Genomic DNA, 26,767 nt, shown 5'->3' with positions numbered 1-26,767 from the left:
GATTTGACAGTATTTATAGGTTATTATGATTAGGGGTGTAAGAAAATATCGGTTCTGGAATATATCTCGATATTTCATTTCACAATACTGTATTGATATTAGAAAGTACTGTATCGATATTTTTAGGTACTTATTCAAATGCAGATATTGTGGAGGTTAATTTTTTGTTTTTTTTTGTTTTTCTTTTTTGTTTCTATTTTATTTATTATTATTCAACACTCTTTTATTAAATCATGTCAGTTCCTTTGTTGGGATTGCACAAAAATAATGTTCTGATGTTAGTTCTGAACTAATAGAATATGAACATTTGAACAGGATCTTAAACTAATGTCCATAAAACAGAATTTAAGTTTTAACACAGGAACATTTTGTGATATAGCATTAGATCCTGTTGGGATCAAATAAAAATGTGTTTAGTATTTGTGCATATTTCTGATGTAATTCAATTCTTCCAGGAAGTAATCATTAAAAAAAAGAAACAAACAAAAAATTGCCTTTTTATCAGTATCATGATATATCGTGATATATCGTATCATGATCCTAGTATTGTGATCTGTATCGTATCGCCACATTCTTGCCAATACACACTCCTAATTATGATAGTATTTTACTGATCCGACCCACTTGAGCTTAAACTGGTCTGTATGTGGAACCTGAGCTAAAATGATTAAAATCTTAAGCGTAATTTTTGCATTTCGGAAATTCATCCTATGGGTCAGACTGGACCCTTTGGGGGGCTGGATTTGGACCACAGGCCGCATGTTTGAGATGTCTGAATTAAAGCCTTTTTTTTTTTTTTAAATGGCAAGCAGCTAGTTTTAGTGCATCTCCTCTAACATACATTTTCAATCTGTGTATTTTAACAGATGAAATTGTTTAAAGGCTCTGACCCCACTGTGTTTAATAGTTACCGTCCCATCTCAAAATGATCTGTTCTGGTAAAAAAGTTCCGGAACATCTCATCAGTCATCAACTTAAAAACTATACGCCTTTCAATCTGGTTTTAGGAAATAACAACTTCTGCAGCTTTAAAAGTGTTCAATAAGCAACATTGGACAGCCTTTTTTAAAAAAAAATCTTTTCAAGTGGATTATCTAGTTTTTAAAAGTGAGATTAATCAGCGTTGGACTTTCAAATCAACTGATAAATATCTCACATAAAGAACACAGTGCGTACAAGTTAACGGACAGACCTCCCACTTATACACTACGAACAAAAAGTTAAGGATTTTTTTAATTTTTGGGCTATTTTTTTCAGTTGGGATTCTTGCATAGCGCTTTTTACTTTTTTTTGTGTGAATTGAATTGAGACACATTTTTTTAATGACCAGACATAGTTTTATTTACAAATGGGAAAAATGACAAAAAAAAAGACAAAAAAAAAAAAAAAAAAAGAAATATCCTTAACATTTTGTTTGTAGTTTTGTTATACAAGGCGTACCACAAGGGTCAGTCCTCGGACCTCTCCTATTCATTCGGTATATCAACAACATTAACCAAAATGCTTCCAATATGCTATCTTTCATTTTTATACAGATGGTACAATCATTTACACCTCAGCATCCACACCCAGCCTGGCTTTTACGCAACTCCAAGGTGCTTTTAGTATTGTACAATCCAAATTTTACAATTTTCAATCAATGAATCAATGAAAATTCTTACTGAAAACTACTGGACGTTCCATTAATCACCACATCTCATTGTTATTAAATCGTGAGTGTATCCGAGTACAGATATTGTGGTATTTTAATAGATGATTCAGTGTCTTTCTCCTCTTTTTTTCTTTCACTTCTCAAATTCAGCAACTTTTAAGGCGACTGAAGCTAAAAATGAGCTTCTATTTCCAGATATCATATTGCCATTCTTTTGATGCTAAAAAGAGACACGTTGCTGCCGCTTTCATGTCTGTGCTGGATTATAAGGACATTATTTATATGAATGCACCACTGCAGTTCTTATATGCTCTTGATACTGTATATCATGGTGCTTATTATTGTGTTTTATAGGCTGGAGTTGGATGGACGGATCTTTTTACATGCAGAATAAAACAGAAATAGAATAAAATAAAATATTCTTTTATTTATAAATGTATTTTAGTACGTACTTAGTGGTCTACATATGTTGGAATGACTTTAATAATTACAGTCAGAACAGAAAAAAGAGGAGCTGTAGATGCAGATGCACAAAATTCAACTATTATGACGTATGTTACAGTGGTTAAGTTACATTATAGCGTTTATTTTTGCAGAATTGAATAATTTTGTTGATTGATATTATTTTTATGACATTTCACTGTCAAGGCCTATTTTATTAACATGACACATGGCACAACAAATGTAGCTTTCATGGATGCCATAAACAGGATTAAGGGAATACGTTTTAGCCAGAAAACCAATAGGTACCGTAGCATTAACTGTGGGTTAAAAATGCTTATGTCAGGCTGGTTGGAAATAACTTCTGAATATATTAAATGTGAGCAGGAATTCAGAGCCGGAGCCCCCGAAAGACTCCATCTCTGAAAGCATTTTTGTGCTACACCCCAAGTGCTAAAGTAAGATTAGGATGGAAGTTTATTTCACCACTGCAGAGCCAGAACAGAGAGAACCTCTAATCAGAAATTAGTCATCAGTCAGATCAATAAACATCTCAAAAATTCTATAAAACAAACACCCAGAAAATGTCTTGATCTGGGGCAGAAGAGGTATGACCGCTGGTTTGTATTAATGTCATATATTACTGTAATAAACAAGTGTATAGTGATTTTTATTATAGACAGATGTGAAGTTAAAGTGATTAAAGTCTGCCTCCTGCATGTTAACCCATAAAAACCCACCATCTACCAAAAGCATCTGCCGGGTCTAAACTGTCGATCCACAAATCCTATTAATACATGTAAATAATTGGTGTAAAATACAGTTTGCCATCTTTTCATGGTCACCCATTTGGACGTTCAGAGGCTCTGTAGTTACCGTGGAAACACCGTCATCTTCTACAACACTGATTCACCAGTAAAACCCATGGAGTTGGATCAATGACAGTGGAAGGAAACACTGGGTTTACGTTCAGTTAATGATATAATTTACTGAAAAAGGCACTTTTTCTTCATTTTTTTTTCTTGATATAATAACCTTTGAATTTACTCTGAGCTTTTATGAATATCCACATGATCAGTGAATTGAAAACAGATGATTTTCACTGAAAAAAATGCAAAATTCAGAGGATGATATTATGATAAATGCTGATAAATCACTTAGGAAAGGTTAAATAGAGAGAAAAATTCATGTAGGACCTGCCACAAAAGTCACACTGAGTCCTTATGGGTTAAAGTCACAGTCACTAAATCCTCAAACATGCACGCACGCACGCACGCACGCACGCACGCACACACTCTCTCACTATTTGTGAAGCTAGTGGCTTTTTGTTAGTGTCAGCTAACAGTCAGATACATATTTTTCATTCCAGTCAGTCAGAATTGAGTATTAACAACTAATAAGTTCTTGATAAAATAACTTATTTTAATAACCTAAAAGATTTGGGGCTTTTAAGAAAACATTGTTGCTGTTGCACCAGGTAATTTAATTATTTAATCATTACTTATCTAAATTACTCTTAAATTGGTACTTGTAGGGATTTTTTTGCGACTGGTATATTTGACTTTATCTTTATTCTAGTAAATCTATTGCTGTATTTATTTCATTTCTGCAATGCAATGCAATACAGTGTATGAAATAAAATTGAATTATTAAAAAATTAGTCAACAGTCAGATCGATAAACACAAAAATTCTATAAAACAAAGACCCATAAAATGTCTTGTTCTCAGGCAGAAGAGCTTTGACCGCTGGTTTATATCAATGTCATACATTACTGTAATAAATAGGGGTGAAAGAAAATATTGGTTCTGCAATATATCGTGACATTTCATTTCACAATACTTTATCGATATTAAAAAGTACTGTATCGATATTTTTAGGTATTTATTCAAATGCAGATATTGTGGAGGTTCTTTTTTTCTTTTTTGTTTATATTTTATTTATTATTGTTTAACACTTTTATTAAATAATGTTAGTTCCTTTGTTGGGATTGCACAAAAATAATGTTATGATGTTAGTTATGAACTAATAGAATATGCACATTTGAACAGGATCTTAAACTTTAATGACTGTAAAACATAATTTAAGTTTTAACAGGAATATTTTGTGATATAGCATTAGATCCTGTTCTGATCAATCAAAAATGTGTTTAGTATTTGTGCATACTTCTGGTGTAATTCCATTGTTCCAGGAAATAATCATTTCATTGCCTTTTTAACAATATCATGATATATATATCGTATCGTGATCCTAGTATTGTGATTTGCATCGTATTGTCAGATTCTTGCCAGTACACACCCCTAGTAATAAACAAATGTATAGTGATTTTTATTGTAGACAGACGTGAGGTTAAAGTGATTAAAGTGTCCCTCCTGCATGTAAACACACACACACACACACACACTCATCATGTGTTTGTTTGTGAAGCCGGTGGTTTTTTGTTAGTGTCAGCTTTTGTCTTTTCTGGTGACTGACCTCTGTTCTGCAGCCTGGACACCAAACAGGGGATTAGGGTGTGTGTGTGTGTGTGTGTGGGGGGGGGGGGGGTCAAAGACAATGCAACAGTTTGGCATAAACCCTTTTGTGTGTTTGACATGTTTACTGTCTCTTCCCTGTCCTCTGTCCATCTGTCTGGGCTGCAGTTCTGTCTCAGGGTGAGTTTGACCTGTCTGATGCTCTGGGAGACGATGACATCAGTAAACCAGGTAAGGGAACGACTACACAACCTTTAACACTGAAGTTCTGTCTTTGTTTGGAATGTTTCAAATAGTTTTGTTACATTTTCATTCATAACATTTTTCATTAACATTTTTCATTAATCCTAAAGTTAGCATTGCTGCAGTTCCCTCCACCAAAACCCAGGGAGTTTAAAGATGCAATGATCTATCTATGTTTGCAGTATTTGTATCTTTGACTGTAATCTGCATATAAAACAGCATACATATATATATATATATATATATATATATATATATATATATATATACCCTCCTGAGACCCAGTAATGCATTTTTGTTCTCTGTAGGGGACACGAGTTTCACAGCTTTATTGAAAAAAAAAAAAAAAAATGCTGTCCACTGCAAAGGACATTCCATAAAAATTTTTAAAAATTCATCTGAAAAAAATGTTGCATTGTGCTGTTTCCAAAAAAGGCAATTATTTAATGTAAAAAAAAAAAAAAAAAAAAAAAAAAAAAGCCAGAACTTACACACTCCTGGGTCTCAGGAGGATATATACAGTTATATTTCATGTCCATGCTGTTTTTGTACAAGCTTTGTGTCTCATTCCAGCTCATCCACAACATCTGCCTGCAGCCGTTCTCCATTCAGTTCTTATCAGCTGAGTTCAGTCAGAGTAGTTTTGGCTCAAATTTTCTGAATTCCCTGTGGAATGTGTTGTGGCTAATCAAGTTCTTAGTTATAAACTTAACAAACCAGTGATTAGCACATTAGCAATTAACAAAACAACATGAAAACAAGATAAACAAACAAATGGAAAATATTTAGTGGAATATTTAGTCTGTCAGCCAACCCTTTTTTAACCAGTGGTACTGGAAATGGTTCAGAATCTAATTTAGGGATAAGTGCATCCCTAAACTAGATTTTTCGATTAGCTTTTGGATTGTTTATTATATTAAATGATCTCTGTGGCTGCTAAACGTTTATGACTCTTGTTGAGTTCAACAAGATAACATATCAAAACCATGACATCAGAAGCACAAATACTATTGTCAAAAGAAAAACACTAATATAAGCTATGAATGTCATGTGACTAGGGATGGGAATCAAGAACCGGTTCTTTTTGAGAACCGCATCCCTGTAGCTCGATTCCTTGGGATCGTTTTAGGGATGCACCGATCCGATACCAGTATCGGGCATCGGCTCTGATACTCAGTGTGTCTACTCGTATTCGTACTCGTAAAAGTAATCTGATACAAATGCACCGATACCACTTACGGCCGTGTGACATTCACAGTTCAGTGCAGCAGGTGCGCGGCGGTGGAATAATGTGTGGGGAGGTGAAGAGTGTGGAGATTTTTCAAAATAAATGACGGTGATAAAAGTAACGCTGACTGCAAGTAACGTTACAGACACAGACGGATACGGACGCAGCGTTCTGTCCGACCTCTGCGTACATTCCATCTGTTTTCCAGGTGCTGGCGGATGAGTACCCAGATGGAGAATACCACCAGGAACCGTGGAGGAATCAGGGCTGGGCCGGGGGTACGGAGCGGTGCGGACCCCCGCCAGCGAAAGTGAAAACGAAACTTATCGCCCATTTCTCTGTTCTCTTCCTGCTGAAGCTTCGCTTTTAAACCTTACCAACGAAAACACTGCAACATTAGTATCACATTAGTGTCACTTCTGTCGCCTCCATGTTTATTATTACTGACTTTCTTCTTCTTCTCAAAAAAACTTTACTCTTCTTCGTGGTATTTGTCCAGTATGGTTAATTCAGAGCGGCGCCCCCTGGTGGATTAATTGACAAACGCTCATTCCAACACATTAAATATTAGTAGCAGCACTTTGTTCCAGTCAGACTAATGACAACGACAATAAAGCACATTTACAAAAGGAACTAAGAACTGGAATGGGATTATTAAGTACTCGTATCGGTACTCGGTATCGGCAAGTACTCAAATGTAAGTACTCATACTCGGTCTGGAAAAAAGTGGTATCGGTGCATCCCTAGGTCATTTGCCAGCCTGCTTAACGATTCTGCTTATTGATTTCACCTTAGTTGCACATGCGTGATGATGTCACACGTATGCTGCATTGTTGTGGTTCAGAACATAGCCAACATGGCGTCGAGGTAGAAACGCTCGAAAGTATGGCTATATTTCATGCAAAAAGATGACACCAGGGCCACTGGTAACACTTAAAGCTTCAGTTTCTTCATTTGTCCACACAGCATGCAACAAACGTCCTTCCCCCTCAAATGAAAGTTTCTGAAGGTAGGGAAAAGGAAAATGTGGTGCACAACAGCAAGAGACATAGAGGAATTAGTAAAGCATCCTAAGTTTTAGTTTCACTGTACAGTGCCCCCCCGCTCCCCAAACCAGGCCCGGCATCATCTGTTATTATTATTTGTGCACTGTATATATTATATGTGTATATGTAGACAGCTAATGCAAACACACCCAATGGGAATCGATAAGGAATCCAATCGATAAGCAAAATCAATAATGGAATTGGCATCATTAAATTCTTATCGATTCCCATCCCTACTAGTGACCACCCATTCCTGTAGCTTCTTCAAAACCCTTTCCTCTTAGTATGACTAAAATAGTCTAGCTGTTTTTAGTAATATTCATTTGTGAAGTATTCATTTGACGCACCAGTAAAATTCTATTTTTGTTTGCTTATATAAATTTAGCTTTGTCTCACTTTGTCAGCAGCTACCCCTTCACCTAAACCGGCAGCACCAGCAGGACCAGCGGCACCAGAAGGACCAGCAGGACCAGCAGGTGGAGGTAGGACCCACAACAGTAGATAACGCTGACAGGAAGAATATCACACAATCTGAACCAACAGGAACTACAATTTATTGAATTTTATTAATAAAGGGCGGAATATCTGCAAGAAGTCACTATTGAATTGTAACTGAATTTAATAAATGTAGCTAACCTTATATTTCATCAGCACCTACACTGTAACCCCCCCCCCCCCCCCCCCCCAAAAAAAAAAAAAACTGTATTATTCCGGCAGCAGGGGTGCTGAAAAAATACTGTTAAATAACGGAAAATAACCATCTCATAAAAATACAGTAATTTTCCATAATTAAAATACAGTTTTTTGCCCTAACTTTACATGAGATTTTGCATATTTTTTGACTTTTTAATGTTTAATAAAGAATATTTTCATGTATTAAAACAATCAAATTACCTATAAATATATATATATATATATATATATATATATATATGTATGTATATAAATAATTTTCAATGAGACTAAGTTGTACAATCCACTGATAAAAACTGTATTTGGACAGTTTATCAGTGCTTATACATGTTCTACATTCACAAAAATACATTTATTCAACATTTTTGTTGTGAAACCTCCTGTAATTACACAAGATATTTGTCAATTAACAAACAAGTCTTCTTAAACTTACAGAACAAACACTTCTTTTACGGTTAATTGTCAGTAATTTTATCTCGTTTTATTATTTTTTTTTTACAGTATTAAACTTTAAATTAACAGTTTAATCTCATAAATTGAAAAGAAATATTTGTGAAATTACGATACATTCGCAAATGTATTTTAACTGTATTTTTCTGTAAAAAAACAATTTTCTTTTAAAAAAAGGACATTTTTTGGTTATTCACAGTTATAGTTTTTTCATGTTATTTTACATTTGATGTGTAAAATCCCAGTCTATTTTTGTAATTTCATTGATTTTTTTTCCTGTATCTTAAAAATACAGGAAAATTTTGTAAAATAAACGGTAAAAATTCTGTTAAATTACGGATTTTTTTTTTTACAGTGTAGAGAAACAACGAGTAATACCAAAGGATCCACACCGATCAGTCATAACATTACAACCATCACAAGTGGACCCGTTAGTGGGCGGGATGTATGAGGCAGGAAGTGAACATTTAGTCCTTGTAACAGCTGTTTGTGGCTGAAATGGTGGTGTCTTACATGATCTTCTCAGTTGGTGTGGTGTGTGTTCTGTAGGATTAACAATTTGGAAATTAACTCTGACTTAAAATCTAGATGACAGCCTGTAGAAAGAATCTATTATGGTAAGTAATTACAGATACAAAGCTGGGATGGCCACTATCTTTTTTTAACCCATAAAGACCCAAACAGCCACCAGCGACCAAAAACATAATCTGATCCAAAACGTTCATATTAATCCTATCAATACATGTAAATAATTGGTGTAAAATGCAATTTCTCATCTTTTCATGGTCATCAGATATGACCCTTTTGGACCTTTAGAGGTTTCATAGTTACCATGGAAACACTGTCATCTTCTACAACATTGAATCACCAGTAAAACCCATGGAGCTGGATCAACGACAGTGGATGGAGATGCTTGTTTTTATACTCAAGTATTAATATCTTTGCTGAAAAAGTCATTTTTTCTTTAGTTTTCTCTGTTTGATATAATAACCTTCAACTTTAATCTGAGTTTTAATGAACATCTATATGATCAGTGAATTAAATATAAGAAAATACATGATATACACTTAAAAAATGCAAAATGCAGAGGATAATATAATAAATGGTGATAAATCACTTAAGAAAGGTTAAATACAGAGAAAAATGATTTGGGAACTGCCACAAAAGTAGCGCTGGGTCTTCTTGAGTTAAACCACTGGGTATTGGGACACAGTTTGAGTCTCTGATGTTTTTCCATCACCGTAGCAACCACACAGGTGACTGATTGGACAACTGTAATAACCTGACAGCAGCTCTCTGTCAGCGGGAGCAGATCAGTGTCAGCTTTACACTTACTGAATTATTCAGACACACTTCTGTGACTGGTTTTTGTAGATCTGAGTCTGGATGACTTCTTCGATAGCACCACCACCACCAAAGCCCCGCCCAAGGTGGTCCCTAAGGCCCCCACAAAGGCTCCAGTCAAACCCAAACCCAAGCCAGGTAAGCCAGCCAGCTGTCCTCCTGAGACATACACCTCATCCACAGAGAGAACCAGGGCGTCACATGACCCTCACTCTGATGACTAGGGGTGTGTTTTGCAAGAATCTGGCGATACAATACAAATCCCAATACTAGGATCATGATACAATATATCACAATATGTCATGATACAGTTAGAAAGGCAATTTTTTTGTTTCTTTTTAAAAAATGATTACTTCCTGGAAGAACTGAATTACAACAGAAATATGCACAAATACTAAAGACATTTTTATTTGATCCCAACAGGATCTAATTCTATAATCACAAAATGTTCCTGTGTTCAAACTTAAGTTATGTTTTACAGACATTACAGTTGAAGATCCTGTTCAAATATTAATTTTCTATTTGTTCATAACTAACATCATAACATTATTTTTGTGCAATCCTAACAAAGGAACTAACATCTGCCTCGCTCAGACAGTAAAAAGTGCTTTTAGGATGCTTCAAATAACCGGTATTTAATAAAACAGTGTTAAATAATAATGACTAAAATATAAACGACAAAGAAAAACAAAAAACTAAAATGAACCTCCGCCATATGTGCATTTGAAAAAGTACCTAAAAATATTGCGATATATTGCAGAACTGATATTTTCTAACAGCCCTACTGATGACACATAGATGTTTAGCTACAGCAGCTGTGATGTTTGTAGTTGGATCTGCGTTGGTTCAGCAGTCATTGATCAGTTTAACCCATCAGTCCAATTACTGAACATCCCACTGCTCTGAATGAATCCATTATTTCTTCAACATCTTTCATATTTAAAGCCTGAAGGGAAAGGAAGCTGGTCCTTCAACATGACCACAAAATGTGTACTAAGGAGTTGAGGTGCGTTGCTGTCAGGCCAAAGGAAGAAAAACAAATGAAGGTGGTAAAATAATAATAAATACAACTATTTAGTATTTGAAGAAGATATTTTGTTATGTGACGCATTACACATCATAACTGGGTTATTTATTGTTCTAACAAGTTTTTTCATTTTAATTAAAATTTAGTTTTAAAGGGGTCATATTTTGCTAAACCCACTTTTATTAGTCTTTGGTTCATTTATTTGTGTATTTGGACCCTAATAGTTAAAAAAGTTTGAATATGAACCCTCCAGGTGCTGCAAAGCTATCTTTATATTCATTTTGGCAAAAATTGAATGAATTTCTACAAACAGTTTTAATTTCTGCTTAATTTGTTATGTTTTATAAGTAGTTACATCACGACATTTGCACATATAAGGTCCGGACTTCAGACGAACATTTCTTCAAGTACGACATAATTGTTTATCAGCAGCAGCAGTTGTAGTCCATACTGAAAATATGTCCAAACTCCGAGTCAATTACCTAAAATGTTCCGTTGTTGGTTGAACAGGACAGAGCAGCACAGCCAACAACCTGGAGGGGGTGGGGCCTGAAGTGGCTCATGAGCATTTAAAGGGCCAGCGCTCAAAACCACCTTTCTGGTGTCATTACTCAGAAATAGTGTTGAAGATGGACCTGTGGAGTTGAATTAATGAAGAATTCAGACCCAAGCAGAGCATTTACAGTTTATGTAAAGCACAGGGAAATGTTTGAAAATGCATAATTCCATTAAAAAAAAGCAAAATATCACTCCTTTAATTTGATTAACTTACTTTTATCTTACCTAAAATGTTTTGCATAGAATGCTATGACTTTGACTAGATTATCAGTCGTAGGAAGTGGGCTCTTGAGGCTGTCTTTATCTGTCGTAGATAATACAGATATGATATGGTTCTGCCTCCACTCTAACACTACATATTCAAATACACTCAGGCCTCAGACTCATTAAAACTGTCATGAACTCCACTCATCGCTGTATTTTATATGAAAAAGTTAGATAAGCAACTTTAACAGTAAGACGTGACCGGGAGTTCTTTTTCCTTATATAGTCCTAGATGGTACGGTGCCAGCCTCTATCTCTTCCTAATTAAATTCATTAAACTGGTCCTTTAATCATTATTCATTGTGCTGGAGGGACTGGCTAATTGTTCAACATCTCTCAGACAAAAACACTCCATATGGAAAGCTGTGTTTAGTTGTGGTGTTCTGCACACAGGGAACATTTAACAACATACGTTGAGACATAATACTTATGCACTACTGCAGGGATACAGGATAAACTAGTTTTAATTCCTGTTCCCTTATGAATAATTCAGGTCTCATTATAGTGTAGGATAACTGAAACAGCAGCTGTAAGGCTCCTCCAGGCACAGGATTATTGTTTACTGCTAGAACCTCTACAGAGTATGGACAGGACTGTGAGCGTATTTACACTTATGGCTGTGACTAGTGAGTACAGGTTAACTAAAACTTCTGAGTCAGCGCTTCTGTTTATTGAATAAAACAGATTTTTTGTCAGTTACGTTGTCACTCTAATGCTACTTCATTAATAATAGCTTGTTGCTGTAATGCAGGGGTGTCAAAGTCATTTTAGTTTAAGGGCTACATCCACCTAGTATGGTCTGAAGTGGGCCGAACCACTAAAATAATAACATAAAAATATAGAAATAATGTCCAAACTTTTCTCTATGTTTTGGAGCGAAAAATATTTATTTCAGCATTCATATTTTTTTCATTGTCAGTGTGAATATGTTGAGTTTGTTAAACTTGACGTGCTGTAAGACAACACTGGGTTACAAAAAAATGTTTTTTGCAAGTTGTCTAGGTTTTTTCAACTGAATTAGGACCATTTTGCACCGCTAAATCCAAAAATTACATCGGTTTTTCTCAATCAGGTCAGATTTTTTTGCTAATTTGATTTTGAAAAATTTGATCTTCTCACAAAATTGATTACATTTTTGTGACTTTATCAGTAGATTTTTTTTTATATAGTTCTCACCCAAAATAGGTTTTAAGAGAAAAAAAAAATCATTTTCTAACAGGATTCCTGTTAGGTACAATGGTGTATTCACCGCAGATGTAGCAGAATACATCAGGCGTATTTTTGCAAGATCTTCTAGTCGAAGCCATTTCATTCACCTGTAATATTAAAAAAAAAACATTAATCATAAATCGACAAAAGTAAAATCTTCAGAACTCGTTTATTGCAAGAAATATGAAAGAATTTTGTATCATATGATGTGAAAATGCCCATAAATGTAAGCAAAAATGTTAAAAAGCCAATATGTAGCATAGTTCAGAAAGTTGACCTGATTGAGCAAAATTAATGTGATTTTTGGATTCAGCACACCAAAATTATCCTAAATCAGCTCAAAAAACTTGAACAATAAATTTGTTGTTGACCAGTGTAGTGTATAAAGGGTAGGCAAAAAAAGCAGAAAGCTTCAGCCTACTCCTTCTCAGTCTGACTGTATAAATTAATTATGTAATTAGTGAAGTTTGTATTATAAATTTTTGTTTCATGGCGTGATTGTTGGATCTATGGATTGGATGGATCTGTGGACTGTGTACTTCAGATTGAAATAAAACCAAAAAAAGAAAAATTACGTTATGAAAACGTTTACATCTACAAACTATACTTAAAAAATTGTGAATACCATGAAAAATGAGAAAAATGTTATCAATATTCTGCCATCACTTACACATGTCTACTACAACTTACAGATCTACAGATACACAAAACATTTAGTAACAGGCAGAATATTGGTCAAATTCCACTTACTTCTCTTACGACATTTCAGGTTATTCACATTTTTGTTAAAGGATAGTTTGTAAATGTGAACATTTTCATGTAATTTTACTTATTTTCCACTAAAACAGAGACAAATTTGGAATTGTCATTATTTATAGGTTATTATAATAGTATTTTACTGGTTTGAGCCACTTGAGATTGAGTTGGGCTGAATGTGGAACATGATTGTTAATATCTTAATGTATTAATAATAAAAATTACTATAATTTTTGCATTTCACAAGTTCATCCTATGGGACGATTTTTGCCTGATTTTGGTATGTTTGACACCTGTACGGTAATATGTTACCATTAAGTGGTATATTTATACATTATGTAAAGTCAACATTACTATTATCAAACACAGCTGTAACCACTAATATTTATCAAGTCACTGCTCCAACTTCTTCATGAACATACATCTGTTTATTGACCCTACAGTCTAACTCTATACACATTGTACATTTCCACACCAGACAATTCAGCATGGTTTGCATTTATTTGTTTTCCTGTGTTTTTTCCCCTAATATTTTTTGTTTTTTTTTTTACTTTTGCCTCTGTCTTTATTTTGCCTTAACACTTATCACTGACCTTTAACCCTAACAGCTGCTGATGAACTTGACCTGGCTGATGCATTGGACCCCAACAATGACATTGGTGGCAAAGATAAGAACAAGGGACAGGGAGGTGGGTGGTACCCAGTGAAGGAATGTGGAATAAGAACACGCTTTATTAAGTCCAGTGGCTTAATAAGGAATCTATGTGAAATTAAAGCCATAATATGTAACAAGAAGTCCATTACTACACAGTGGAGGTTTAATGAAGTCATCAGAAGTCGCTTTTCCATTGGACATCTGTGCAAAACGTAACTTTAATATGTACTAAATGTCGAAAAAACAGAAGTGCGTAATGTCGGGTTTTCCATTAAATCACAAATGCCATGATTTTTTTTATTTATTTTCGCCAGATGACATGAGAAGTCATTCCATAAACATGGTGACGAGCGTAAATATCATGTTGATCTATAGATATGTTCATTATTATTATATATTACCCCTCTATTCCGTACTAAATTAAAAAACGATTTGGTTTCCTGGTGTGTCCACACATACCGTGCCATGTTTCTCTTAAAATGTTTCTTCTTCGCTTGTTGTAACATCCGTCAACATCATTTTTTTTATTCACCTGACTCTAGTTGCAGAAAAAAAGTCTTTCCACTGCAGTTTTGTGTGATATAACATTTGCGCTACGCCCGAAAAACCACCTCTTGCTAGTGCAAAAACTTTTAAGAATTTTGGCGAAATTGTCGTTTTTCCATTAGGTACACTTTTTAATGCGCAAGTTATATTCGCATAATTTGAGGATCAATGGAAAAGCGACTAGAGACAGACATTAGCTACATGTAGGATGGGCTGTTTTTTTATATATATGGAAACGTCTTTGCATATATGTCGTGTCCTCAGTCCTGTCATCCAACTCCACTTTTTCTCCATCAAACATTTGCAAAGGCTTTTTTTAAAGTTTCATTTCCATTTCTACCTTTTTCTTTGCCTTTGTTGACACATTCCTGCTTAAATCAGTGCATAACTACCACCAGTGTCCGTATAGAAGAATGAGGTAAACAAAGTTGGTCATTTTCCATAGAAAATCAGCTACGTGCTCCTCAAAAATTGGATGAAATTATGATTATAACGTGAGTAAATACGTTTCGATGTTGTGCCAAATGTCCTTTTATTGCAGTGTTTCCCACATAAGTAGACTTTACCTCTGGTGGGTTAAGTCTGTATCCTCAGTGAGCCTGTTGGGGATGGGAGGGCCAGTTTCTCCCCCAAAAAGACACAACATTAACACATAATATATGAATAATGAACAAAAAAAGTGCATGGAAAGAAATGCAACTTCTGTCACTCTTTCTGTTCATATTAGGTCATCACCCACCACATGTTTGGGTTCAGTATCAGTCTTTAGTGGCTGAAATTTGTTTATAGCAGGCTGCATGTACAGTGTTCTTGATAGAAGTGATAACACAGACACGGAAAAAATTATTAGACCATCAAAAGTCATCAAAAACAATGGTTATGCAATCCAGTACTAACTCCTGTGTGTATCATGTGACTAAAACAGACAGAAAAGAAAACATGGAATGCCTAAAAGCACTGTTTTTGTCAGTACAATGCCATAGATATTGATGTGAGAACTGAAGTGATTTTGGTTGTTATCAAGAAAACATGGAAAATGGATAGATATCAGCTCTGAAATTAAACTATTATGAGCTATTTTTGTTGTTATCATTATATTTGTCCAAACAAATGTACCTTTAGTTGTATCAGGCATTAAAAGGAACAAGAAATTGAAGAAAACAAGGGTGGTCTAATAATTTTTTCCATGACTGTATACCAGGTCAGCTAACATGCTAATGCTAATGTTGGCTGACTTAACTGATCATATATTTTTGATCTATATAATTAACATTTGCTTGTTTAGCTAGGATCTTTCTGAAAAAACAAAAAAAAAAACAGATACTGTAACTCAAGGGGACTGTCCTGCATAAATTTATATTAAAAAATACAAAATATATAAAAAATAAATTTTTATCATTAATACTTATTATGTATTTTATATTTAAAACCAAACTCAACAGTATTTCATTTAAATAACCACAAACTGGTATCATAAATACCAGTGGCAGGAAGTCGCTGTATTTTTGCACCTGCTTTGAGTAAATCAGGTTTCCAGTCTTTTGTGTTGTGACAAAATGCATTTAGAGACTTAACATTTCTGTTTTCTTGGCTAATGGAGAATAATGTCAGTGAATGATGTGCGATGATCCATCTGGACCAGTCTGAGTGTACAGTACTGTGTTGTGTTGCTCTACACATAAATGCATTCTTCAAGTAATTTATGTTCCAGAGAGCTCTTTGTCCTCTGCTGCCCACCCTCCTTCCACTTCCACTGTTTTCTGGTTCATATGTTACTTCAGTAAATAAATCTTCCTGCTTTTATCTTCTGCTTTAAAATATGTTGTCGTATTTCACCCCATATTTACATTTTTGTTGTTGTTGCTTAGAATTTTTGTTTCAGAGTAAATGTGTTCTTTTTCTTCAGGTGGATTCACTGACGACGAACTGTCAGACGTCCTTAAAGACGGGTACAAACCTGACAAAGGCAAAGGTAAATGTGTTTGTGTTTGTGTGTGTGTTCACTATGTTGAGGCCAGCCTGTACAATGGAAAAAATCCAAATCTTACCAAGTGTATTTTTATCATTTCAAGTCAAATTTTGAAAAATTCAGAATTCAAAAAATCTTGAATTAAGCGAAAAAAAAAATCTTGAATTAAGCAAAAAAATTTTTAATTAAACAAAAAAATGTCGAATTAAGCAAAAAAAAAAACCCAAAAACAATCTTGAATAAAGCAAAAAAAAAATAATCTTGAATTAAGCAAAAAAATTTTAATTAAGCAAAAAAAATGTCGAATTAAGCAAAAAAACAAAAAAAACAATCTTGAATAAAGCAAAAAAAAAATAAAAATCTTGAATTAAGCAAAAAAATTTTTTAATTAATTCATTTTCTGAACCCGCTTTATCCTCACTAGGGTCACGGGGGTCGCTTGGAGCCTATCCCAGCTACAAAAATTAATTAAGCAAAAAAAAATTTTTGAATTAAGCAAAAAAAAAAAAAAAAATCTTGAATTAAGCAAAAAAACCCAAACAAAAACAAATCTGCCAATAGAACAAATGAAAATTATCTTGGTAAGATTTCTTGAAATAAGATTTTCCAGATCTATTGTCTAAAAATCAGTTCTTATATCTCACTGAAAAGTTCCTCTTTAGGTGATTATGTCTTATTTTAAGTGTGATGAGATATTTGGACTAGAAATGAAAAAAAAAAAAAAATACACTTGGTAAGAATTAGATTTTTGCAGTGAATGTGTGTGTGTTTGTGTGTTCACTCTGCTGAGCCCAGCCTGTACACTGGAAAAAATCTAAATCTTACCAAGTGTATTTTTCTCATTTCTAGTCAAAATATCTCATCACACTTAAAATAAGACAGAATCACCTAAAGAATCACTTTTCAGTGAGATATAAGAACTGATTTTCAGACAATAGATCTGGAAAATTTTATTTCAAGAAATCTGACCAAGATCATTTTCACTTGTTCCATTGGCAGATTTTTTTGCTTGAATTAAGCAAAAAAAAAATCTTGAATTAAGCAAAAAAAAAAAAAAAAAATCTGCCAATGGAACAAGTGCAACAAACCATATCCCTGTTCAACCTGTAGCATGCTCAACATATGCACAAATGTAAATAGTATATATAGCTTTTTCAATTTGTCTTTATTTTTTGATTTTGCACTTCTTCTGCTCTTGTGTGCTTTTTGTGCTTCGCTGCTGTAACCTGGAACTTCCCCTTGTGGGACAAATAAAACCTTATCTTATGTGACAATTATCTTGGTCAGATTTCTTGTATTAAGATTTTCCAGATCTATTGTCTAAAAATCAGTTCTTATATCTCGCTGAAAAGTTCCTCTTTAGGTGATTATGTCTTATTTTAAGTGTGATGAGATATTTGGACTAGAAATGAGAAAAACACACTTGGTAAGATTTAGATTTTTTGCAGTGTATACGTATGAGACTAATGCTGTTGGACGGTGTGTTTAACAGGTGGACGGCCGAGTGGTGACAGCGATCGCATCAACGAGTACGACGACAACAGCGGTGGGTGTGTGTGTCTGTTCAGCGTGCTGTTTATAGCCGGTCTGTGCTTGTGTCTCACAAACATGTGTGTTTGCAGAGACCACAGCAGAGGTGGGCACAATCGCAGGGATTGTTAGTGCGGTTGCCATGGCGCTGGTGGGTGCAGTCAGCAGTTATATCTCCTACCAGAAGAAGAAGTTGTGCTTCGGTATACAGCGTAAGGCTTTTACTCAACCGCCTCATTTACACTGGATTACACCAATGAGCATTCACATTCCTGCTAAACACACAGAGTGTAACATTTTAAATATTTACCACAGCTGATCAGTGGTCATGTGTTGTTTGTGTTGATATTTCATTAGAATGAAATGACATGAATATGGGTGCTTCTATGAAACTGCAGAAATTGGGCAATACAAACACTATCATATGTGACAAAATAATTGAAAATGAATTTTTGCACAATTTCCTTTTTTTTTGACATGCAAACAAAAACAAAACAAGCAAACAACCCCCCCCCCCCCAAAAAAAAAAAACAAAAAATGAAAAAAACCAGCTACCCCAGCCTTCTCCATTAACACAAAAACAGCTTGGAGGGTTCACATTTAAAATAATGATGTATTATGTGTTACACAAGGAAAATTGCCGGACAGAAAAAAAAAAAAGAGGACCAGACGAAAAAATTAACATAAAGTTCAATCTGGAACAAAGAGGAAGTTAGGTTTTTTTGACTAGCTGAAACAGACTGTGTACATTTTGGTATCTTGCACTTTTTCAGCTTTTTAGACCCAATAATAAAAGAGAAATTTAGACGTATCCCCCCCCCCAGGATGTACCTAATGATGACCTCAGATAAATATAAAAAAAAAATTATACTCTTGCTCTGAGCCATCCCGAAATTAATACATTTTTAATCAAATATTGGGGCCAAAAATAGGACCAAAATTGGGACAGGAAAAGCTACCGAGGTGTCAGTGCATTAGATCTGAAAACATGGCTGTAAATGGTCTTATATAGACAATAAATAACGACACTGTGTTAAATTTGACGATCCTAATGGTTTTTCTAATCCAGACTTGTGAGTTTTTCACGAATCTCAGTCTCATTCCAGGTTTTGTGTGTAACCCATCGTGTCCACTGTTACATGCAGAACCTGCCCATTTAAACACAAATAAATTGTGAGTGATTTTGCAACAGCGGTCATTTTTGTCAAACACTCTGCCTTGCATAATTAGTTTGATTCCCAAAATATACCTGTGCGAGAATAAGGAGAGATGTTTTTTAAAAATAGCGCATAATTTAGTGTCCTTTTTACTGTTACATGCAGATTTTTGAATAAAAATGATATAAAAATGTGTTTTCTCTGAAAAAAGATTCTCTTTTATGTCAGTAAATATTTCTTTTTAAAATAGACCCAAAGTGCTTCTAAACTTGCTTCATAACATTAGTCTACATCTAGTTTGATTTTTTAGCCCCCGTGTCCTGTTTTTAGGACCAGTTTCATAGAAGCACCCATATACATCACTAAAATGATGTGAATAAGCCGGACACTACTTTACTGAGTTACACTTTAGTAAAATGCTCAGAGACACAAACTCATTTCCACAGTGTACATGTTCCAGGTTTTTATTATGAAAGGTAAGATGTGACGAATATGAGGGGCAATTATTCATTATACATTTGAGTCATGGTTTAATTTTGATTATATTTAATTATGTTGCATCAATTTTTAAAACCAGTGCTGGACTAAATTCAATTCTGTTGCACCAAAACTTTAGGCTCTGGTTTAAAAGGGAATCAGGTATGAACTTTAGACTAAGACTTGAGGAGGTTTAACGTTTAAAATGGCTTCTTTTGAGAGGTGGAAGGAACAAAATAAACAAAACCCCCTTTCCTGATGCTGCCCTGTTTCTCTTCACATGTAACATTAGAGACTGGATCAACTGTCAGACAATGATATGACAGTCTGACAGATGGGGTCAGGCAGGTTTTTGTTTTTTTGCTACTATGGTGTTTTTTTTTATTGTTATTATTATTATTATTATTATTATGCAGCAATGTTACTCTGTTGCTACAGCCAGTATTTTTTTTAAAGAAAAGAAATGATCTTCTTTGCTGAGCCATCATGAGTATGCTAACAAACCTCATATCTAGCAGTGTAATACTTCACATTGTTTGCTAGCTAGCTAAAACATTAGCTACAATCTGCATAGTGGAAAAGCTGACTCAACGTCTGAGATTACAAGAGGCACAGTTTGAAGAAAAAATGAGGAAATTGACTGTTCAGAAGTCGACACAGTGACAAAACCAAAGCAAAAAAGGAATAACAGAAAAAGCAAAGAATGGATGGACTGTTAATAATGTGAATTCCAAACACTATTGTTGGTATTGTTGGGTACGGATGTTGAAAATATCAATAAAAATTAAAGTAAAAACAAAACATTAGCTACAAAGTAGATGAAGTTACAGAACAGTTGAAAGTTAATGCATTTCCTTTTGTTTTTTTATTAGACTTAAGGTAATTTCTGTTTACACTAATAAAATTATATTTGCTAATCTAAGGTTGAATTTATCTGTGGAAGACTTTTACTTAACTCTGATTACAAGCAATCTTAGATACAGTTCAATCTTATTTGTGCACTAGGAAAAATCTAAATCTTACCAAGTGTATTTTTCGCATTTTTAGTCCAAATATCTCATCACACTTAAAATAAGACATAATCACCTAAAGAGGAACTTTCCACTGAGATATAAGAACTTATTTTTAGACAACAGATCTGGAAAATCTTATTTCAAGAAATCTTAACAAGATAATCTTTACTTGTTTCATCGGCAGATTTTTTTTTGCTTAATTTAAGATTTTTTTTTTCTTAATTCAAGTAAAAAAAAATCTGCCAATTGAACAAGTGAAAATTATCTTGGTCAGATTTCTTGAAATAAGATTTTCAAGATCTATTGTGAAAAAATAAGTTCTTATATCTCACTGAAAAGTTACTCTTGAAGTGATTATGTCTTATTTTAAGTGTGATGAGATATTTGGACTAGAAATGAGAAAAACACAGTTGGTAAGAGGTAGATTTTTTCCAGTGTGTAACTCTGCTTGAATGGACACGTTGTCTGTCACATTGTCTGGGTTGTTGATGTGAAACAGCAGAACTAACTAACACACTTCCTGTTCTTTCTGACAGAGAGCCTGAACACTGACATGGTGAAGGCAGAGAATCCGGAAGCCGTGGTGGCCACAGAACCACAAGGTACACCCAGACTCCTCACACATCATACCAATCAAATCATGCTGAGCAGCACTGTCAGAAACAGGCTGTCGTCCATGTTGAATAATGCAACACTGATGGCAACTCAAGTACAAAATAAGTGCATGAGAGAACTCACAGAGGTCAGAGGCAGTCTTTGAGTGTCCATGAATGATGTGCTGTGTGCGGTCAGCAGTGCCTTCAGGCTTCACACTGTTCTGACTGTCTGTTTGAATGTCACAGTAAAAGAGCAAGGCTTCAGCTGTGTCCAAACCAACGGCCAATGAGAGCAGGACAAACCAAAATAACTCACATACTGCTGGATGGACTACATTCTGTTCACAGTCATCGTCCTTGGGGCATGAATTCATACGAAATGCATGATAAGGGTTAATTTATAACTATTAAAAACACATGCACGTTCAGTTCACTGTGGTAGGTTTTGCACATGTGATTCCAAATGCTGCTGCTATTTTGGTTTTTGCAGTCCATAGTTCAAATGCTGTCTAAGCACAAGAGAGCACATCCACCCTCAGACAATCACATCACTGCTTTCATAGCTCTGAGCCACCCACAGTAAGAGATGAAACTGCAATACATTAATAGGCTAAAATTTGCTTAGAGGTCTTCTTTATGTCTTTGTGCATAAGAAATAAATCTAAGTGAATCCCCAAAGGAACTTTGTGTTGGTACATGCACATTATGCAAATTTACAGGATTTCACTTCTGTTGCAACATGTTGATGGTCATATGAACTATGTTTTCAGCTCAAAAATGTCCAATTTCATCACAATTCATGCTATATTTTCCTGTCACAAATAGCCAAGTTATGTTTGAACTGAATTTACCTGAAAAACAAATATTCTATTCTTTTAGATTCCCCAGTTTTTCTTACAAGATTCTCTCCTACATATCACATGTTTTATTTTTACAGGTTCAGTATGGAGTATGGTGCTGATCCATCCTGCTTATGTTACGCCAATACATACATTAAGAATGTCACATGCCACTTTTTAAATCAACAGTTTTCTAATAATAAGCATTTTTATAAAGAAACAACAATTCTATATTGTTATTTCCTCTTTAGTATGATGATAAACTATACAATAAATAATTCTGATCCTAGTTTTTGCACAGGGATCATTAGTGTAAACGGTGACATGGCTGCCGAGCATCAGTATGATGGGATCTGTAACAACCATGTCACATCCGTCCACTGCCACATTTTGTGGTTTTGTGTCAGCTGTTATTGTTTTAGATCCACAATACTAACATTTATGAATAAGAGGAGAATTAGCAATAGTAAGTATATAAGTTTATTACTAATAAAGTACTGGTACTGACCAGAGCATCATGGGTAATGTCACGTTCGTCCACCAGCAAAAGTTTTCACATACACGTGCTATTGAAAATCTAATATTTCTGAAACTAGAGCTTCCACTGTCAAATAATATCAGTAGTCTGTGCACAAATGGATTAGCATTATTTCAACACAGTTCTATGCATTTCTTACAACTTTTTTTTTTGACAAAAATGGCCACTCATTTAACCCTCTAAGTAAATTTTAGCCGACATAAATTGAAGGTTATGGATAGGGGTGTTAGAAAATATCGGTTTTGCAATATATCGTGATATTTCATTTCACAATACTGTATAGATATTAAAAAGTACTGTATCAAAATTTTTAGGTATTTATTCAAATGCAGATATGGCGGAGGTTCATTTTTGTTTTTTGTTTTTCTGTATTGGTTATATTTTATTTATTATTATTTAACACTGTTTTATTAAATAATGGTTATTTGAAGCATCCTAAAAGCACTTTTTACTGTCTGAGAGAGGCAGATGTTACTTCCTTTGCTGGGATTGCACAAAAATAAAGTTATGATGTTAGTTCTGAACTAATAGAATATGAACATTTGAGCAGGATCTTAAACTGTAATGTCTGTAAAAACATAATTGAAGTTTTAACACAGGAACATTTTGTGATATAGCATTAGATCCTGTTGGGATCAAATAAAAATCTGTTTAGTATTTGTGCATGTTTCTGATGTAATTCAGTTCTTCCAGGAAATAATCATTTTTAAAAAAAGAAAGAAACAAAAAAATTGCCTTTTTAACAGTATCGTGATATATCGTGATATATCGTATTGTGATCCTAGTATTGTGATTTGTATTGTATCGCCAGATTCTTGCCAATACACACCCCTAGTTATGGAGCCCCTAAAGCAGTGGTTCTCAACTGGTCTGGCTTCAAGACCCACTATCACCCCTCAATGACAAGGCACGACCCAAACTGATAAAAGATAAACTTCTCAAATTTATTTAATGAAAATATAGTGTGTGGGTTTGAACCTACATAAAACAGAATATCACAATATGAAAACGCAGAAGACTAGTTTAATGATAAACCAAACTGACCAGCAGGTGGCGATGATGAAGAGAGAACTATACCCTAAATTAAGTATATTTGAACCAAAACTAAAAATGTGCACTCAGTTAAAAATTAAAAGTACATTCAGTCACTTAATCAGTAATTTAATACACTAGGGTTTTTTTTTTCAAAGTAGGTAAAGCCATGTCTGATGTAGTCGGTGTCATACCTGAGTTTTTCCAACTTCTCAAATTTATTTAATGAAAACATGGTGTTTTGAACCTGAGATAAAATAGAATATCACAGTATGAAAACTCAGAAGACTAGTTTAATGATGACCAAAACTGACCAGAAGGTGGCGATGCTAAAGAGAGAAATATACCCTGTAACACTAAATTAGATAAATTTTAACCAAAACCAAAAATGTGTACTCAGTTAAAAATTAAAAGTGCATTCAGTCACTTATTCAAGAGTGACCCACTGGAGTCTCTTTATCTTCGCACACACATTCCACAATTATTACACAGTTCAAGCATCTCCCCTATCCCCATTTTTTTTTTTTTTTTTTTTTTTCACGTCTGCCGTCTGCCTAATGTTCGTGCTGTCCCCCAATTCCCTTCAAATCCATGAAAAAATTCCAGCATGTGTCCACGTGTACTGTGTGAAAACTGTATGATGTCTTATATTTGTGCTTTGCATTATCTTCTGTTCTTCACTGCAATTTTCGAAGAAAAGGTTTTGTGGTAGCGCTCTAGTTGTACTCTGTACTAGGAGCAGCGGCCTGATGTCCCTAATCATCGAACTTAATTTCGTTTGATGTACTTTGTACTGTCAAATGACAATAAAGGCAGTTCAATTCAATTCAATTCAATTCAATTCAATTATTCAATACTTAAACACACTAAGGTTTTTTCTTCATTGTAGGAAGAACCATATCTGATGTAGTCGGTGTCATACCTGAGTTTTTACTTCTCAAATTTATTTAATGAAAACATGGTGTTTTGAACCTGAGGTAAAACAGAATATCACAGTATGAGAACACAGAAGACTAGTTTAATGATGTACCAAACTGACCAGCAGGGGGCGATGCTAAAGAGGGAACTAGAAGCACTCAGAGAGCGCAGACCTCCGCCAAGGCTGATCAGTGCCCCCCCCCCCCCCCCCCCCCCCCCCGTAGGCCCCCCCACCCCGGATCACCACCAAAATTTAATCATTTCTTCCTTATCCCATTTCCAACAAACCCTGAAAATTTCATCAAAATCTGTCCATAACTTTTTGAGTTATGTTGCACACTAACGGACAGACAAACAAACAAACCCTGGCAAAAACATAACCTCCTTGGCGGAGGTAAATATTCCCTTTAACTCTACATGAGGTAAATTTTAACCAAAATTTAAATGTGCACTCAATTAAAAATTAAAAGTGCATTCTGTCACTTATTCAAGCATTAAACACACTGGAGGTTTTTATCCTTATTGTAGGTAAAATTTTATCTGATGTAGTCATCGTCACTTTCACCATGATATGAATAGAAACGTTTGGGTTTTCTTGTATGCTGTGAAATATCTGATGTTACCACCACCTACTGTTGTGGGGTGGGAACGGACAGGGCTCAGCTCCATAAAAAAAAAATAAATAAATGAAGCACAGGATTTGTTTTTTAATATTACTTTTGCCCACACAAACGCCCGCCACCCACTGAAAACAGATTTGCGACCCACCAGTTTAGAACCACTGTCCTAATGGACCAAACTGTGATATATATTTTTTTTTTTATAAACGAGATAATTATCATAATCATCAAACAAGTCTTGTTACTGTACAAACATGGTAATAACATAAAAATAAATATGATTCTTTAAGTAGATGTTAGAGTTCAAACTTTGGTTTTAATTGTAAATAAGTGTATGATTTGCTTCCAGTGATAAACAATATGACTTTTTGATAAATATACAAAGAAATTAATTAATTAAGAAATTAAATTTGATTAATACAGGTATATACAGACTCTAGTGTGAGTCTGAGTGTGTGATCTGATTAGTTATTTATTGATTGATTGATTGTTAGACAAACATTGTGATGGGTAACAAAAAAAAGAGAGACAGAAGAAGGAATGGAAACAAAATTGACAGTATTGAAAGTAAAAGGGTGACAGGATGTGAGTAAACAAAAATGCAAAATCAGTAAGGAGTTTTAAATAATAGTATAGAAAGAAGATTAAGGGAAAAAAAAAAACCAAAAATCAATAATACCAAATACAATAATAGTGCCAGCCCTTTTTTTTATTTTTTATTTTTATTTTTTTCATGTGATGTGATATTTAACACTACTAACTGGGATCATGTGTGTGTTATGTCCCCACAGTCCAACAGACTCTACTGGAGCCTCCCAACGCTGAGCCTCCTACTGAAGAGAATGCTGTGTAACACCGGCCACCCAGTCAAACGTAGCCCCTCCCCTTTACACAGACACACACACACACACACACACGCACACACACACACACACACACACACACACACACACACTGTAGCCCTGTGTTGCAGAAGCTACACTGAATGTGAACAATTTTTTTTTGTTTTTTTTTGTTTTGTTTTTGGGAAATTCACTGCTGTAGACATGGCCAATACCAAAACCTTGCCAAATGTTTGTGTATATAGATATTTATTGTTTACTTTTAAATGCCACTAACAGGTTGGTTTACAGTTATCTGACAGAATTCGCCTTCAGCATGTGTACTCTCATTACTCGACTGTGAACCGGAGCTTGAGAAACTGGATCACTATGAAAAAAAAAAAAAAAAAAAAAGACCCCAGATCGGCCACTTTTAAAGCAGGACACACTGTTAAATTCCAGTTGGTTAATGTTAGTGATGGAGGCTCTTATGTGGGGGGTGGGGTAGGGGTGGGGGGGGGTTGAGCTGCTCTCAGTTCACAGGGGGTCACTGCTGTCTGACATTTCTCTGAATATTTTTAGTCACCAGCAAGACCCGCCTTCCGAATGAGAGAACTTCTTTTAGCTTTTACATTGTCAGAGATTACCGGGAATGTCTTGTTTTGAATGGAACG

At 34.7% G+C, this 26,767-nt stretch overlaps 1 protein-coding gene across 3 annotated transcripts in view; it reads left to right on the top strand.

The window, feature by feature from the left end:
- cd99l2 (CD99 molecule-like 2) overlaps nucleotides 1-26,554 on the top strand; it is a 30,007-nt gene extending 3,453 nt beyond the window's left edge. Inside the window, exons 2-10 of one of the 3 annotated variants that reach the window (XM_030162112.1) lie at nucleotides 4,733-4,795; nucleotides 7,489-7,563; nucleotides 9,599-9,706; nucleotides 13,991-14,071; nucleotides 16,490-16,555; nucleotides 18,045-18,098; nucleotides 18,175-18,294; nucleotides 21,266-21,331; nucleotides 26,064-26,554. In XM_030162112.1, the coding sequence (XP_030017972.1) occupies nucleotides 4,733-4,795; nucleotides 7,489-7,563; nucleotides 9,599-9,706; nucleotides 13,991-14,071; nucleotides 16,490-16,555; nucleotides 18,045-18,098; nucleotides 18,175-18,294; nucleotides 21,266-21,331; nucleotides 26,064-26,125 (695 nt within the window). In that variant the 3' untranslated portion in view covers nucleotides 26,126-26,554. Of the gene's footprint in view, nucleotides 1-4,732; nucleotides 4,796-7,485; nucleotides 7,564-9,598; nucleotides 9,707-13,990; nucleotides 14,072-16,489; nucleotides 16,556-18,044; nucleotides 18,099-18,174; nucleotides 18,295-21,265; nucleotides 21,332-26,063 lie in introns of all 3 variants that reach the window. The other 2 variants (XM_030162111.1, XM_030162113.1) reach the window with 2 other exon arrangements.
- The last annotated feature ends 213 nt before the right edge of the window (nucleotides 26,555-26,767 follow it).

Source organism: Sphaeramia orbicularis, chromosome 18 (genome assembly GCF_902148855.1).
Source record: "Sphaeramia orbicularis chromosome 18, fSphaOr1.1, whole genome shotgun sequence".
Classification (NCBI taxonomy): Eukaryota; Metazoa; Chordata; class Actinopteri; order Kurtiformes; family Apogonidae; genus Sphaeramia; species Sphaeramia orbicularis.
Note: the sequence above shows the minus strand (reverse complement) of the source record. Positions and strands in the feature narration are given on the sequence as shown.